The sequence below is a fragment of the Eumetopias jubatus genome, unplaced genomic scaffold (genome assembly GCF_037043125.1).
Source record: "Eumetopias jubatus isolate StellerSeaLion01/CBP00866 unplaced genomic scaffold, mEumJub1_p1.0 scaffold_4, whole genome shotgun sequence".
NCBI lineage: Eukaryota > Metazoa > Chordata > Mammalia > Carnivora > Otariidae > Eumetopias > Eumetopias jubatus.
In genome coordinates, this window is record NW_028274810.1 from 28,952,103 (window position 1) to 28,970,870 (window position 18,768).

The window sequence follows — 18,768 nt, forward strand, 5'->3', positions numbered from 1 at the left end:
AAACTGGTCGACATTTGGTCATATTTTCCTTTATGAACTATAAGGATGGGGAAAAAAGTCATAAGTGTACTTTTTCATTGATGTGTTTTATGTACTTTTATATGTTTACTTACTTTAATAAGTAATGCTTCATTTGTAGCTTCAATTACTTCATTCCTATCTTGGACTTGTTGATGCAAATTGCTTACGGTGTCCTGAGCTTCTTCTAATTCCAGTTTTGCCTTCTCTAACTGTTCATTTAGTTGTTGAACAGAAGTCTTTTGAGAGTCAGCAGAAATCTTCCACTTCGCATGGTTCTCTTGATGTGAAATCATCTACACAGCCCCAGAATTGTAAAAGAAAAGAAAAAATAGGGTGGAGTTGGTTTCAAAAACATTCTAATACTTTTCACTTCCATTTATACTGAAGTAAATTCTGTTTTTAGGTATAAACATCTGATTTCTCAACAAATAACCTATTAGAGGAAAAAAAGGAGAAGAAGAAACCTATGGTCTTAAATTACATAAGAACAGTTAACCAAATACAATGGACTGTTTTTTGATCCTGATTTGAACCACTTAACTAGATAGACATTTTTGTGATAATTGGGAAAATGTGAACAAATGATGGGTAATTGATAAAATTAAGGAATTACTGTCAATTTTTAATTGTAATAATAGTATTGTGGTTATGTTTTTAAAAAACAGCTCTTTTAGAGATACTTATTGAAATGTTTACTGATGAAATAATGATGTGTGGGATTTGCTTCAAAATAGAATGAGATATGTGGGGGAAGGGAAATGAGTGAGGTTAAAGATATGGTGGACTGGCCAGGTTTTATGCCTCGTGTCCTGGTGTAGTTATGAACAGCATCCTTTTTCATTCTCAAAAGTATTCCCTTTTAAAAAGAAATGGTCAACATACTTATAGATGAAATCACACTGGCCACAAATTGATAATTACTAAAGTTGAATAATAAATATAGGAGGATTTATACCTTTCAAAATTTTCCATAATAAAAACTTTTTTTCTTTTTTAAGATTTTATTTATTTATTTGACAGAGAGAGACACAGTGAGAGAAGGAGAAGCAGGCTTCCCGCAGAACAGGGAGCCCAATGTGGGGCCTGATCCCAGGACCCTGATATCATGACCTGAGCCAAAGGCAGAGGCTTAACGACTGAGCCACCCAGGCGCCCCATAATAAAAACTTTAAAAAAATCTATTTCTTAGCAAAAATATTGGGGGAGGTGCCTGGGTGGCTCAGTGGGTTGGGTGTCTGCCTTTGGCTCAGATCATGATCCTAGGGTCCTGGGATCAAGTCCTGGCTTTCGGTTCACTGCTCAGCGTGGAGTCTGCTTCTCCCTCTCCCTCTGCCTGCCACTCCCCCTGCTTGTGTTTTCTTTCTCTCTCTCGTAAAAATAAATAAAATCTTTAAAAAAATATCAGGGCTTTTCCAATTATTATTATTTGACTTTTCTGACAATTCTGAAACCTGTTAATTTTTAAATGCTGTTAAAAATTATTGATTCTTTTTACTAACTTTGTTACTTTAATGACTTATTTCTTCATTTTTATATTCAAACAACATACATGCTTTAAAAATAAATCTTTGTCAAGTACCAAAGAGGATAAAAACATATTACAAATTTTTATATCTTACATATAAAACAGTACCAAATATTAAACAACAGTAAAACCTATTTTTACAATTCATTTTATGTACTACTGCTTATAATTTCAGAGGGCTTACAAAACTTAAAGTAAAAAATTAGATAATAAGAAATAAAAGTAGAACAGAGACCACATATTAAAAGTGCAAAGAATACTTGCTGGTAAATACTTGAGCTGGACTAGTTATTACTGATGGTTACTTGGGTTGAGTAGCTAATATTTATTTATTAAATAATTATGCTGAATCCAACAGCATTCCATTTGTCTTTAAAGACCAAGGATTTAAATCTCTTAACCTACTAACTGGATTCAACTTGCAAATACGTTTTGTTTGGCAGACACAATGTTTTCAAAGAGATCAGAATCTAAACGCACTTAAAAAAGACATGGTGACTACAAGCCCTACCAATCCCTCACAAAGATAGTCCCAAACTCCTTTGAAAGGAGTTTAATATAAATATAGTTGTAATCCTTGTCATATAGAAAAACGTTTTATTAGAAGTCCATAAGTAATTTAAGTCTAATACATACATTTTAGATATCTTTAGACATAATTTTTAAAAAGACAAGAAATGCAGCCACACTGGGAAATGTGAACCATGAGAATATCATTGACACTGATGAGAATAAACTAAACGCCTTTGTAACAAGAAAAAAAAAGACAAGAAATGCTATTCTAATAACTCTGTTCTATAAAGGCTCAGGACATACAAGTAGATAAAAAGTATCAGGTTCTAATTTTGCCTACCTTACTATCAGAACAAATGTAAATTGCAAAACATTATAAATTCATATCACATGAAACTGCTTATGTTGTTTACAAAATATCTCCAGTTAGTTTTGGCAAGCGCTATTTAATAACTGATGATGATGATGATGATGAGCCAGCCCCTGGTCTAAGAACTTTAACTATATTCATTTAATCCATTTAATTCATTTAATATACTTCTATGAGGTACATATGATTATTATTGCCCATTTTAGACAGAGATGTTAATTGCTCAAGGTCACAAAAGTGCTAAGTGGTAAGCTGAGATTTGGAACCAGACTGCCTGCCTCAAGAATTTAAGCTCTTAACTCCACAGAGTATTAGCTCACTGGATATGAAGTGAAAGTTATATTAAGCTACCAGAAATGAAGACCACAATGAGTTATTCTCTAATGAACATTTAGAGGCTAGACTTATACTTTTGTTCAGATAGTTCACTTTAGCAGGAAGTTACATTTTTCTTTACCTCCAGATGATAAGCTTCTTTGAGAGATTCTACTTCTGCTGACAATTTCTTGATTTCTGCTTGCATTCTTGCTTCTAAATGAGCTTCACGTACTTGAGAAGCCCCCAGTTCTTCAGCTAAATGGTGTCCATGAGCTTCCTTAAAAATGACATATTAAGGAAAAGTTGTTTGGTTATTATAGCTAAACTAATTACGTCCATTTATGGAAGTATTTTCATCTTTTTTTTAATTTATTTGACAGAGAGTGAGCACAAGCAGGGGGAGTGGTAGGCAGAGGGAGAGAGAGAAGCAGGCTCCCCGCTGAGCTAGGAGCCGGATGTGGGGCTTGATCCCAGGACCCTGGGACCATGACCTGAGCCGAAGGCAGCCGGTTAACTGACTGAGCCACCCAAGCGCCCCTGTATTTTAATCTTTTATAATACTATGTAAGTGCTCATATACAAAGTTAACTTATTAAATGGTATACTTCAAAATCTAGACGTTTAAGAGACTACAAATGGGACTGTATTAGTATATTGTTTATCATAATATAATACTTCACTAACCAATGCATTCTGTAAAACAAATAACCACAGCATGTTGAACTTTGGCAGGTAAGTCTACTCTAAGGTTTGCCTGTGCATTTTGTTCACCAGATGCACTGTTTGCTTATCAAGAGTCAGTTGTGGAGCGCCTGGGTGGCTCAGTCAGTTAAGCATCTGCCTTCGGCTCAGGTTATGATCCCAGGGTCCTGGGATTGAGCTCTGTGTTGCCAGGCTCCCCGCTCAGAAGGGAGTCTGCTTTCCCCTCTGCCCTTCTCCCCACTGGTGAGTGCGTGCATGCTCTCAAATAAATAAATAAAATCTTTAAAAAAAAAGAGTCAGACACAATGGAATATTATGCAGCCATCAAAAGGAATGAGGTCTTGCCATTTGCAACAACGTGGATGGAACTGGAGGGTCTTATGCTTAGTGAAATAAGTCAATCAGAGAAAGACATGTATCATATGACCTCACTGATATGAGGAATTCTTAATCTCAGGAAACAAACTGAGTGTTACTGGAGTGGTTGGGGTGGGAGGGATGGGGTGGCTGGGTGATAGACATTGGGGAGGGTATGTGCTACGGTGAGTGCTGTGAATTGTGCAAGACTGTTGAATCACAGATCTGTACCTCTGAAACAAATAACGCAACATATTTTAAGAAAAAAGAAAAAGAAGAAGATAACAGGAGAGGAAGAATGAAAGGGAGTAAGTCAGAGGTGGAGACGAACCATGAGAGATGATGGACTCTGAAAAACAAACTGAGGGTTCTAGAGGGGAGGAGGGTAGGGGGATGGGTTAGCCTGGTGATGGGTATTAAAGAGGGCACATTCTGCATGGAGCACTGGGTGTTATGAACAATGAATCATGGAACACTACATCAAAAACTAATGATGTAATATATGGTGATTAACATAACAATAAAAAAATAAAAAAAAATAAAAAAAGAGTCAGTTGTGTATTTATCCAAACCTATTTATGCTAGTTGTGCTTGTGATTCTAATTATGCAATTCTAATATACATTATGTATGAACATTGAGGAAATATACATGCAAAAAGAAAGTTTTTATATGAAAAGAAAGTTATATGCTTTGAGACAACTTAATGAATGATTCATAAACATTTTTTACCCAATTAGAAACAGCCAAATAGTTGTAAAATATTGTGGGACATCCCATGTAAAATATAAGAGATGTTAAATTCTAAGTGATTTACAAATGTCTTTTAATTCTTCTACTTTAAAGAAACCAAAATTGGAAACAATAGTTGAGGGAATAGGAGTATGGTTAATGCAAAAAGATTAGGTGAAATTCTAATCAAAGACCCTGCCCACACACACAAAAAGCAAGATTTGGTCCTAAATTAAAAGATTTACACATGAATCTATATTTAGAGTTTTGAGTTGAAATATTTTATTTTAAACAACTATTATTTTAACAAATCAGAACAACAGTGAGATACTACCTCAAAATGGCCAAAGATAACACAAGAAACAAGGATGCAGAGAAAGGTGTTAGTAAGGATGCAGAGAAAGGGGAACCCTCTTACACTGTTGGTGGGAATGCACGCTGGTGCAGCCACTCTGGAAAACAGTATGGAGGTTCCTCAAAAAGTTGAAAATAGAGCTACCCTGTGACCCAGCAATTGCACTATTTACCCCAAAGATACAAACGTAGTGATCCAAAGGGGCACCTGCACCCCAGTGTTTATAGCAGCAATGTCCACAATTGCCAAACTATGGAAAGAGCCCAGATGTCCATCAACAGATGAATGGGTAAAGAAAATGTGGTATTTATATACAATGGAATACTACTCGGCCATCAAAAAAAAAATGAAATCTTGCCATTTGCAACGATGTGGATGGAACTAGAGGGTATTATGCTAACTAAGCGAAATAAGTCAATCAGAGAAAGACAGTTCTCATATGGTCTCACTGATATGTGGAATTTAAGAAACAAAACAGGATCACAGGGGAAGAGAGGGTAAAATAAAACAAGATGAAACCTGAGAGGGAGACAAACTGTAAGAGACTCTTAATCATAGGAAAGAGAGGGTTGCTGGAGGGGAGGGAGGTGGGAGGATGGGGTAACTGGGTGATAGACATTAAGGGCACATGATATAATAAGCACTGGTATTATATAAGACTGATGAATCACTGACCTCTACCTCTGAAACCAGTAATACATTATATGTTAATTAATTGAATTTAAATTAAAAAATGGAGAAAAAAGTAACTTTATTTTCTTTTCAAAGTTTCATTTAAATTCAAGCTAGTTTCAGATGTAGAATTTAGTGATTCAGCACTTACACACAACACCCAGTGCTCATCACAAGTGCCCTACTTAATCCCCATGACCTGTTTAACCCATCCTCCCATCTACCTCCCCTCTGGTAACCATCAGTTCTCTGCAGTTAAGTGTCTGTTAATTGGTTTTCCTCTCTTCCCCCCCAACCCATGTTCATTTATTTTGTTTCTTAAATTATACATGAGTGAAATCATATGGTATTTGTTTTTCTCTGACTTATTTCACTTAGCATAATTCTCTCTAGCTCTAGCCATGTCATTGCAAATGGCAAGATTTCATTCTTTTTTTTCCATTTTTTAATTGTTATGCTAATCACCATACATTACCTCCTTAGTTTTTGATGTAGTGTTCCATGGGTCATTGTTTGTGCATAACACCCAGGGCTCCATGCAGAATGTGCCCTCTTTAATACCCATCACCAGGCTAACCCATCCCCCCACTCCCCTCCCCTCTAGAACCCTCAGTTTGTTTTTCAGAGTCCATCGTCTCTCATGGTTCGTCTCCCCCTCCGACTTACTCCCCTTCATTCTTCCCCTCCTGCTATCTTTTTTTTCCTTAACATATATTGCATTGTTTCAGAAGTACAGATCTGTGATTCAACAGTCCTGCACAATTCACAGCGCTCACCATAGCACATACCCTCCCCAATGTCTGTCACCCAGCCACCCCATCCCTCCACGCCCCACCACTCGAGCAACCCTCAGTTTGTTTCCTGAGATTAAGAATTCCTCATATCAGTAAGGTCATATGATACATGTCTTTCTCTGATTGACTTATTTCACTCAGCATAACACCCTCCAGTTCCATCCACATCGTTGCAAATGTCAAGATCTCATTCCTTTTGATGGCTGCATAATATTCCTGTGTGTGTGTGTGTGTGTGTGTGTGTGTGTGTGTGTGTGTGTGTGTGTGTGTGTGTGTGTGTGTGTGTACACCACATCTTCTTTATCCATTCATCTGTTAATGAACATCTCGGCTCTTACCACAGTTTGGCTATTGTGGACATTGCTGCTATAAACATTGGGGTGCACGTACCCCTTTGGATCCCTACATTTTTATCTTTGGAGTAAATACCCAGTAGTGCAATTGCTGGATCGTACGGTAGCTCTATTTTCAACTGTTTGAGGAACCTCCATACTGTTTTCCAGAGTGGTTGCACCAGCTTGCATTCCCACCAACAGTGTAGGAGGGTTCCCCTTTCTCCGCATCCCCGCCAGGTGGTATCTCATTATGGTTTTGATTTGTATTTGTATTTGATTTGTATTTCCCTGATGCTGAGTGTCGTTGAGCATTTTTTCATGTTAAACTGTCACTTTAAATAATTCCCCACTTTTTTTCTTGATTAATTGAGCTTACCTTATCCACATAAAATCAATTGTACTATACTTAGATACTTCTGATAAGGACAGAGATGAGATAAAAGTAGATAGCTTCCTAGGAGCTTTTCCTAGGAGACTTCCAAACGCCAACATATTCTAAAAAAAATTCCTTATGTATTCTGTTTTTAAAAAAAGATTTTAGAGTGGCCTGGGTGACTTAGTTGGTTGGGTGTCTGCCTTTGGCCCGTGTTCCTGGGGTCCTGGGATCAGGTCCCGTGTCAGGCTCTCTGCTCAGTGGGGAGTCTGCCTCTCCCTCTGCCTCTCCCCCTGCCCGTGCTCGCTCTCTTTCTCACTCTTAAATAAATAAGATCTTTTAAAAAAAGATGTAATTTATGAACCTATTAAAAAAAGATTTTATTTATTTATTAGAGAGAGAGAGAGCACAAGATGAGTGGGGGAGGGGCAGAGGCAGAGAGCGAGAAGCAGACTCCCGCTGAGCAGGGAGCCTGACGCAGGGCTCCATCCCAGGTTATGACCTAGTCCAAGGCAGATGCTTAACCAACTAAGCCACCCAGGCACCCCCCCTTATATATTCTTTATTAGTCTAACCAACCAGATATGTGAATAAAAGCATTAAGTTTACCAAAATTAAACGTAAAGATACTTTAATGCAATTCCTATATTAGTAAGCATAATAAAAAGCAGAAGACTCACAGGCACTTTTCTGAAACTCAACAAATACATTTTTCTCAAAGTCTAAGTAATTAACCCAAGCATATCAATCTAACTATTTTTAAGCAAAATTATTAACCTTCTACGAAATACTGGGGAAATACATTTATATTATTGTTCTTGCTATTAAAAGCACTTTCTCTCCCTAAGGGTTCTGGACTACAGATTTCATAACAGTTATAAATTTTGACTGTCAGTTTCACTTTTAACAGTAGCTACAAATGTAAAAATTTTACTCAAAAAAGATTAGCTTTGGGGCACCAGGGTGGCTCAGTCGTTAAGCTTCTGCCTTTGGCTCAGGTCATGATCCCAGAGTCCTGGGATCCAGCCCCACGTAGGGCTCTCTGCTCTGTGGGAAGCCTGCTTCTCCCTCTAAAGTACTTGTAACTTAATTCATTGAAAATTAATTAGTTTGGCCAAAACTCATTTCTGAAGGTCCTCCTACTTATATTACTAGGCTACACTAAATATAACATTTTTCTTCGTAAAATTTTAGTAAAATATACATAACATAAAATTTACCACTTTAACCAGTTTTAAGTGTAAAATTCAGTAGTATTAAGTACATTCAGTGTGTGTAACAGTTAATATAATCTACAATTTAAAAAAGTAAATGCTAAAATTTTAAAGATTTTTAGTAAGGTAATATTATTTAGAATAGGGATTACTTTTTCTTTAGAGAGTTGCTTTATTTCCTCCAGTTCACTTGACAGCCTTTCTACCTCTCTCTGTGCTTGGACTTGTTGACGACGAGCCTCCAACAATTCTGCATGAGAGTTCTGCATCTGCTGTTGAGTTAGCCTCAATTCTTGCTCCATATCTATGGCCTCCTTGTACTGAGTTGCAATGTACTGTTCCTGTTCTTTCATAACCTGAAATACACAAGATATTTGCAGGTTTCAAAATGAAATGATATAGATAACCTATTTCTTATTCTGATTTCTCTTTTAATTAAGTCATTTCCCCAACCCAACTCAATCTCTATAAAATTTAACACACAATATCATCCACTGTGAAACTGATACTCAGAAAATTTTTTTTTTCCTTTTTAATGATAAGAAAATGTACTATAATAAATCTGGGACTAATTGGTATATTTTGCATGACTAATGTGCAAGCTGTATAAACCTTTATCATTATGACTATAACGTGGCAGAATACATAATAATATAAAGAGACAAAAGAAGCTAATATCTGATTATCTATTTCACAGACGGAGAATATATTGGCATGAATAACCAAAACCCACCATTAATCCACATGTTTGGGTTAAGGTCATGACCTTATTCTCTGTAAAAGTAAAATCTGCCACTGGGACTGCTACTCCTTCTGAAACATTTCTACATTACTCAGTTAAATCCCTAGTAAAGTATTGTGTTCTTAGAGGAAAAAAAAATCTGTGAAAAGTTAGTTCTAAATTAGCTTGGTGAGGGAGATTAGAAGGTAGGTAATTGACTTTAGGGCTGATAAGAAGGAAAGAAATGAGTACAAATCATTAGGACCCTGATGTCTGGAATGGGGACATTGGGTCCAATTGTATTATATATCAGTATAAATCTCATGTAAATATTTTTAGTCAGCCTTTGTTAGGGAACATGAAATGACTGGGCCAATAATCATTTTCTTTTCCCTGGGGCCCAAACTTGCTCTCACAGACCCTGCTTAATTTATGTATACAATTCAACAAATATTTATTCATGATTACTATGTGATATGTGCTGTTTTAGGTATTGAGGACTTAGGAGTGAGCAAATGAGACAAAGTGGCTACCCTTAAGGATTTTATATCCTACTGGAGGAGACAGATAATCAAACACAATAAAGAGCTATATGTGAAGTTTTAAAGTTGAGTAGAGTATTTAAAAACAAAAAAGTTACATATATGAGAGCTCTTAGAAGCAAATTCACTTTTTAAAAAGGCAGGTGGGTAGAATGGGTTCACCAGTCAACACACATGCAAACTGATAATATGAAGTCATCAGACTTCATCTGGCAACTAATTCAATGTATTTGGTCTCAATAATGTACAATTATTATCTGTTCATTCATTCTCTGGATGGAGTTCCTCAAGGACAAACGAGTATATCTTATTAATATCTGTATCTACAGCTCTATTACATAGTAGGTTCTCAATAAATACCTGCTGACCAAGTAAGCACATATTGTGGGTTTACTATGTGAGAGATACCATGCCAATGCCTGTAGGCAATATAAAGTAAGATGATGTCCTTGCCTATAATTGGAACATCAGAGTAAAATATTTAAAAAGATCAAAGAAACCAATAATTATCTGACACAAATAATTAGCCTAAAAATACTTATGGCACAGTTTCTATATTTTAAAACCAACCAGTTTAAAACAAAGATTTATATCACTTTTTAGATAGTATTACTCTGTTCCTTAGGCGAAAATAATTTGCTTACACTTTCCATTTCTTTCATCTTTTGTTGTGTTCGTTCATTTTCTTTTTTCAGTTGACTTATCTCCTGTTCATTTTGTAGCATTATAAATTCTTTTCCTCGAAGCTGTTCTTTGGAATTTTGCAATTTTTCATTCAAACTGTCTATCTGATTTTTAAACAGAGCAGTATTAATGCAACTAAGGAAAAATAGTTCTTTAATCATAACTGCAGTCCAAGTAAGTCAAACACATACAACAGCAAAATATAATGTGTTTTTCTTAAGACCACCATAACTCAGACATTAACATCAGAATTCTTATGCTTAATAAGATGCTTATTTGTATACCTAAAATATACTAAAAGAGATGAAAATCTCAACCACATTTGTATAAGAAAGGAAAATTAGAGTACATTAAAACAACAGATGTTACATGACCTCACAAGTAATTTTATAGGTAATATGTACAAGAGGTGAAAAATATAGTTAGTGAAAACAAAGTCCTCTTTCCACTGTGTTTCTTCCTTAGAGGCAACCACAGTTAAGAGAATTACAAATCCTTCCAGAGATATTTTATACATATTCAAACAGGCACACATGATGATAAATATGTGGAAACATTGAGAGAAGAAAAACTACATTCGAAATAACATTAAGAAGGTAATCACCAGGGGCTAGGGAGTGAGGAAAATGAGGAAATGTTCAAAGCATATAAGGTTTCGGTTATACAGGTTGAGTAAATTCTGGAAATCTAACGTACAGCATACGACTATAGTTAGTAATACTGTATCGTATACTTGAAATTTGCTAAGAGAATAGACCTTAAGCATTCTCAGCAAAAATAAATAAAATAATTGAGGTGATGGATATGTTAATTAGCTTGATTGTGACAATTACTTCACAGTGTAAATATATATCAAACATGCTGTAAACCTCAAATATATGCAACTTCTGTTATTTATATGTCAATAAAACTGGGGGAAAATTAAGAGGAGAAAAATGAATTTATTTATTTTTTTAAAGATTTTATTTATTTTTTGACAGAGAGAGAGAGAAAGACAGCGAGAGAGGGAACACAAGCAGGGGGAATGGGAGAGGGAGAAGGCTTCCCGTGGAGCAGGGAGCCCTATGCGGGGCTCAATCCAAGGACCCTGGGATCATGACCTGAGCTGAAGGCAGATGATTAATGACTGAGCCACCCAGGTGCCTGAGAAAAATGAATTTAAAGTAGCATGTACAAGGTGATTAAAATTATGTAGTATTGGGGTGCCCAATACTCCCACCCCACCCGCTTGTGTTCCCTCTCTCGCTGTCTCTCTGTCAAATAAATAAATAAAATCTTAAAAAAAATTATGTAGTATTTTTATTGTATGTGTTCTATAAAAAAAGCCATATTATGTGAATAATAGATGCTTACAGTTAAGGAGTTATTTTTCAAAACAATACAAAATATGTAATTTTAAATAATTTACCTGTTTGTTGCATTCTTTAAGTTCCAATTCTGATTTCTCCAGAGTACCCTCTAATTTAATTATTTTCTGTTCCATTTCTCCCCTATGCTCACGAATAGTCATATCCAAATGTGTAACCTAAATACAAAAGTAACATTTTTTTTGTTAACATAAAATGTATTATTTGTTTCAGGAGTACAGGTCTGTGATTCATCAGTCTTACACAATTCACAGTGCTCATCATAGCACATACCCTCTCCAATGTCCATCACCCTGCCACTGCATACCTCCCACCCTCCTCCACTCCAGCAACCCTCAGTTTGTTTTCCTGAGATTAAGAGTCTCTTATGGTTAATACAAAAGTAACATTAAGGGACTCCTGGGTGGCTCAGTCGTTAAGCGTCTACCTTCAGCTCAGGTCATGATCCCAGGGTCCTGGGATCGAGCCCTGCATCGGGCTCCCTGCTTGTCAGGAAGCCTGCTTCTCCTCTCCCACTCCCCCTGCTTGTGTTCCCTCTCTCACTGTGTCTCTGTCAAATAAATAAATAAAATCTTAAAAAAAAAAAGTAACATTAAGCTATTACTTGACTTTATTCTAATGTGAAAAACTGTGTACTTAGAATGTGTCTTAAAATTGTTTACAGTAGGTATAACTGAAACATAAACTCACCTCAAATTATTTTACAAAATAAGAAAAATATTCATTGCTTATTAATATTGAATCTTAAGCCTCATATGTATTACAGAAACTTAAAGAAAAGATAAAACTATGTTCATAAATAACAAATAAATGATTTAGACTTCATTTTATGCTAAATAAAAGCTGCTAAATAATGCAACATAACAAAAATTGTGGAATGCAGAAAAAGCAGTGTTTGGAGGAAGATGTACAGCACTGAATGCATATATTAGAAAAGAAGATCTGAAATCAATCACTTAAGCTACCACTTTGGGAAACTAGAAAAAGAAGAAGAAATTAAATCCAAAGTAAGCAGAAGAAATAATAAAAATTAAAGCAGAAATCAGTAAAATTAAAATCAGGAAATCAACAGAAAATCAACAAAATCAAAAGCTGATTCTCGAAAAGATCAATAAAATCAATATCCCTCTAGCCAGGCTAAGAAAAAAAGAGAGAGGACACAAATTACTAATACCAGAAATGAAAGAGAAGACATTACTAAAACTCTCATAGACATTAAAAGGATAATAAGGAATACTATAACAACTCTCTGACCACAAACTTAATAAAACTAATGAAACAGACCAATTACGTAAAAAACAGAATCTACCAAAACTCACACAGGAAGAGACAATCTAAATACGCTTATATATATATTAAAGAAATTAATGATTAATAACTTTCCCAAACAGAAAGAAGCAGGTCCAGATGGGCTCACTGGTGAATTCTACCAAACATCTAAGAAAGAAATTATACCAATTCTCTGCAATCCAATTCAGAAGACAGAAGCAGAGGAAATACTTTCTAACTCATTCTATGAGGCCAGTATTACCCTAATAACAAAACCAGATAAAGACATTTCAACACACCTTCATCATAAAAACTCTCAGTAAACAAGGAATAGAAGGGAACTTCCTCAACTTAATAAAGAATATCTATAGAAAAACAACAGCTAGCATCATACTTAATGGTGAGAAACTCAAAACGTTCCCACGAAGATCAGATACAAAGCAAGGATATTCTCTCTTACTACCGCTTTTCAACACTGTTCTAGCAGTCCTAGCTAATGCAGTAAGACAAGAAAAAGAAATAAAAGATATACATATTAGAAAGGAATACAAAACTACGTTTATAGATGACATAATCATCTAGGTAGAAAATCCAAAAGATTTGACAAAATAATTCCTAGAACTAATAAGTGATTATAGCAGGATCGAAGGATACAAGGAGTACACAAAATCAGTCACTTTCCTATATACCAGCAATAAACAAGTGGTATTTGAAATTTAAAACATAATGATTTACATTAGCACTCCCCAAAACAAAATACTTAGGTATAAATCAAGTTAAATATATCAAGATCTATAAAGAGAAACTACAAAACTCTAATGAAAGAAATCAAAGAATTAAATAGAGAGATAGTCCATGTTCATGGATAGGAAGACTCAATATTTTCAAGATTCAAGATGTCAGTTCTTCCCAACTAAATCTATACATTCAAGGCAATTCCAATCAGAATTCCAGCAAATGAATTTGTGGATATTGACAAACTGATTCTAAAATTTACATGGAGAGGCAAAACACCCAGAATATCCAACATGATACTGTAGAAGAACCAAGTTGGAAGAGTGACATTACCTGACTTCAAGACACTTAAAAAGCTACAGTAAACAGACCTTGGTATTGGCAAAACACAGGTGAATAAATAATTGTACAGAATAGAATCCAGAAACTAAATATGTTAATTAACCTTTGACAAAGGAGCAAAGGCAATACAATGGAGAAAAAATACCTTTTCAACAAATGGTGCTGGAATAAGTGGACAACAACATGCAAAAAAATGAGTCTACACCACACCCTTCACAAAAATTAACTCAAAATGGATCACAGACCTTGCAAAACTATAAAACTTCTAGAAGATAACATAGAGGAAAGCCTTGGATGACCTTTGGTGATGACTTTTTAGATGCAAAGCCAAAGGCATAATTCATGAAAGAAATCATTAATAAGCTGGATGTCATTAAAATTAAAAACTTCAGCTCTGTGAAAGCCAATGTCAAAAGATTGTGAATTAAAGCCACAAACTGGAATAAAATATTTGCAAAAGACACATCTGAAAAATGTATCCAAAATATACAAAGAACTCTTAAAATTCAACAGTAAGAAAACAAACAACTCAATTAAAAAATGAGCCAAAGACTGTAACAGACACCTCACCAAAAAAGATATACAGATAGAAAATAAGCACAGGAAAATGCCCTCCATATCATATGATGTCATCTGAGAAGTGCAAATTAACCAGGAGATACCACCACACACTAATTAGAATGGCCAAATCCAAAACATTGACAACACCAAATGCTAGCCAGGATGTGGAGCAACAGGAATTCACATTCATTGCTGGTAAGAATGCAAAATGGTACAAGCCACTTGGGAACACAGTTTGGAAGTGTCTGATAAAACTAAACATACTCTTACCATATGATCCAGCAATCATGCCCCTTGGTAATTACCAAAAGGAGTCAAAAACTTATGTCCACACAAAAACCTGCACACAGATGTTTATAGCAGCTTTATTCATTTAATTGTCAAAACTTGGAAGCAACCAAGATGCCCTTCAGTAGGTGAATGGATAAGTAAACTGTAGTACATCTAGACAATGGAATATTATTCAGTGCTAACAGAAATGAGCTATCAAGCAACAAAAAGATGTGAAGAAAACTTAAATGAATATTACTAAGTGAAAGAAACCAAAATAAAAAGACTATGTACTATATGATTTCAACTATATGACATTCTGGAAAAGGCAAAATGATGGAGACAATAAAAAAGATCAGTGGTTGCTAGGGATGGGGGAAGAGGAAGAAGGATAAAGGTAGAGCAAAGAAAATTTTTAGGGCAATGAAAATACCCTGGATGATACCATAATGATGGATACGTGTCATTAAACATTTGTCCAAACCCACAGAATGTACACACCAAGAGTGAAGTGTAATGTAAATTATGGAGTTTGGATGATTATAATGTGTAGATTCATCAACTATTACCGAATGTACCACTTGGGTGGGGAATGTTGATAATGGGGAAGGCTACGCATTTATTTATTTATTTATTTATTTATTTATTTAGGAGTAAAACAAGATTTCATTGTTGACAAGGTTACTTTTGATTTGCAGAAATTCTTTTGGTTTTTCCCTGCACTCCCCCATTCAATCTTGACTGCCACAATGAGATGGACAGAAAGCGTGAGGACACTTTTTTCTTGCACCTCTAGTGGAAACCTTAGCAGCAGACAGGAACTGCTCCAAGGGCTGTGCATTTATGGTAGCAAGGTATATATGGGAAATCTCTGTACCTTCTGCTCAATTTCACTGTGAACCTAAAACTGATCTAAGAAAGTCTTTAAAAAAGATGCCTTTTGAATAGTTTCATTCCTCCAACACACTATTAAAGGAGTTAGAATAACTCCTTTAATCCCGTTGTCTTAGGATATGCAATAATTTAAGAAATCAAAAAGTTCAGATACTAAGCTAGCCTTCATTCTCAAAAATTGACTTTCTATAAAAATAGCAAGATGGGGGCACCTGGGTGGCTCAGTTGTTAAGCGTCTGCCTTCAGCTCAGATCATGATCCCAGGGTCCTGAGATGGAGCCCCACATAGGGCTCCCTGCTCAGCAGGAAGCCTGCTTCTCCCTCTCCTACACCCTCTGCTGGTGTTCCCTCTCTCACTGTCTCTCTCTGTCAAATAAATAAAAATCTTAAAAAAAAAAAATAGCAAGATGAAGAAAGATGACATATTTCTAAATTTTTATATATTAATGTGCACAGAAAAACATATATGCTTTAAAAAGGTCCATTTTACCAAAAAGTGGTCATCTCTAAAACCCTGCATGATTGTACTGTAACAGAAAATTTCATTAAATATAATTAAGAAAACCAACTTGAGCTGCTCTTTGCTTTAGTTCCCAATTTCTCTCCTTAAGTGCCTGATCCATTTCAAGGAGTTCTTGCTTTTTATCTTCATTCTCCATCTTGCATTCTCTGCAATTTATCAAAGGAAAAAGATCAAAGCAAATAGTAGGAATATTATAGTTTTAAAAAATTAAGTTGATTGGGTTAGCGTCCTATAAGTTAAAAGTGATAAAACATATGCAATTATTTCTGACTGAAAGGGCTCAAATTAAAGAAATACTGAATAAAGAAAATGACTGGTATCAATAGTTACTTTAATAAAGTATTCTCAAAAGGCAAAAGTTAACTCAAACACTACTACTGTAGACAATTTAAGCTAAATGTTAAAGTACTCCCAAGATATAAAACTGAATCATTATAAGAATTTTTAAAGTATGTCCATATTTTTCATTTACAGATCAGGGGAGCATTTGAAAGTCATTTCTATATAATAGCTGTGAGTTTATTACAATTGCATGAGGCATTTATCTCATGGTTGGTATCTCTGATATCCACAGCTCAATGACCACTGTGTTTCTCATGGGAATTTTACTCAAATGACGCCTTATATATAGTGAAGTATTGAAGTCTAATATAGAAACATTTTTTTTGTAAACTCTAGCTCTCCTAAACTTAACTTATTTATAATTTTATATTATGAAAATGCTTAATACTGACACAACTTTAAGACTTCTACTACTCAGATCAGAGAATGCAATCAAAGAATTTTAATTTGGAACTCTATGTTTTGATATGACAAAGGCTAAAAATGTTGTTGATCTCGAAAATCTTTATAGTTTTCCAGACTTAAATATGAACAATATTGAACAAAGGTACTGATTTTAAAAAAGCAGATTGTGAATTTCTTTAATGAACTGTTTACTATTCTCTTAAAAGTCTCAACAGTTAGGGGTGCCTGGGTGGCTCAGTCAGTTGAGTGACCAACTCTTGATTTAGGCTCAGGTCATGATGTCCAGGGTCATGGGATCAAGCCCCTCATCAGGCTCTGCACTCAGTGCAGAGCCTGCTTGTCCCTCTCCCTCTGCTTCTCCCCCCCCGCTCACATGCTCTCTCTAAAATAAATAAATAAATAAATAAATAAATAAATAAATAAATAAAATCTTAAAAAGTCTCAGCAGTTATAAAATACAAGGCTACATTAATAAGTTATTATGAAATGAATTCTAAAGATAGTTGTATAAGTGAATAGCTGATTTTCCAAAAACTCAGTTATTAGCTAGAATTTAAGATTTCATTTTTACTTCTTTCATCTACTCATTCACTTAACCATTTAGCAAATATTTATTGGATGCTTCCTATACATCAGGGCTCTATGTACTGTGAATTTAATAGTCAGTAAGATAGATGTCCTTCATCACATGGAGCATACATACTAATAGGTCCAATAGAGAAGACAGACTATAAATAATAAACAACAAAAAAATATAAAGTGCTATGTTAGAGCATTAAAGACAGTGATGAGATAGTGCCTGGGTGGCTACTTGAGAGTAGGCAGTCAGAAAAAGGCCCTCTGAGGTAATATGAAAGGCAAGAAGTTGGCCATTCAACCATTATTTCAGGCCAAAGAAATAGCTACAGCAAAGTCAAAAGGTAGGAAAAATTTACTAAGTTTTAAGTACCAACAAAAAGGCCAGGAGAAAAGGGAACAGTACAAAACGAGGCCAGAGAAACAGGTAGGAACCCTGTCATCTAGGGCTTTGTATTCCATGATAAGGAGCTTGGCTTTTTTTTTTTTTTTAATTGTGGTAAAATACATATACTATTTACCATTTTAACCATTTACCATTTTAACCACTTTAAAGTGTACAGTTCAGTTACGTTAAGTGAATTCACAATGTTGTATAACCATCACCACTATTTCGTTATTCATTACTCCAAATGAAAATTTCACACCCATCTGCAGTTATTGTCCATTGTCCCACCCCCTAGTTCCCAGCAACCATTAATCTGCTTTCTATCTCTATGTATTTGCTAATTCTGGATATTTCATATAAATGGAATCAAAAAACACATATCTGGTTTATTTCATTTAGCCTAATATTTTCAAGGTTCATCTATGTTGTAGCAGATATCAGTACTTTATTCCTTTTCATGGCTGAATAATATTCCCTATATGGATATATCACATTGTGTTTATCCATTCAACTACTGATGAATATTTGGGTTGTTTCCATTTAGTGGCTATTGTGAACAGAGCTGCTATGAACATTTATATATCATTTTTTTTGAACATGATGTTTTTAACTCTTTTGGGGAAATAACCAGGAGTAGAATTAATGAGTTACATGGTAATTCTATATTTAACTTATTAACTATGCCAAACGATTTTCCACAGGCAACTGTATCATTTTAATTTTCCAACATCAAAGTAGAAGGGTTCCAATTTCTCTACACACTTGCTAACACTTGTTATTTTCAGTTTTGGGGTTTTTTGTTTATTTTTATCATGGTCATCTGAGAGGGTGTGAAGCAGTATCTCAATGCAGTTCTGATTTATATTTCC

The 18,768-nt window shown here is 35.1% G+C and overlaps 1 protein-coding gene across 1 annotated transcript in view; it reads right to left on the reverse strand.

Moving 5' to 3' along the window:
- The window catches only part of CCDC18 (coiled-coil domain containing 18), a 104,761-nt gene that overhangs the window by 16,266 nt on the left and 69,727 nt on the right, over positions 1 to 18,768 (reverse strand). Inside the window, 6 exon segments of the mRNA XM_028087647.2 lie at positions 114 to 314; positions 2,887 to 3,024; positions 8,433 to 8,636; positions 10,188 to 10,331; positions 11,636 to 11,752; positions 16,235 to 16,334. Coding sequence (XP_027943448.2) covers positions 114 to 314; positions 2,887 to 3,024; positions 8,433 to 8,636; positions 10,188 to 10,331; positions 11,636 to 11,752; positions 16,235 to 16,334 — 904 coding nt within the window.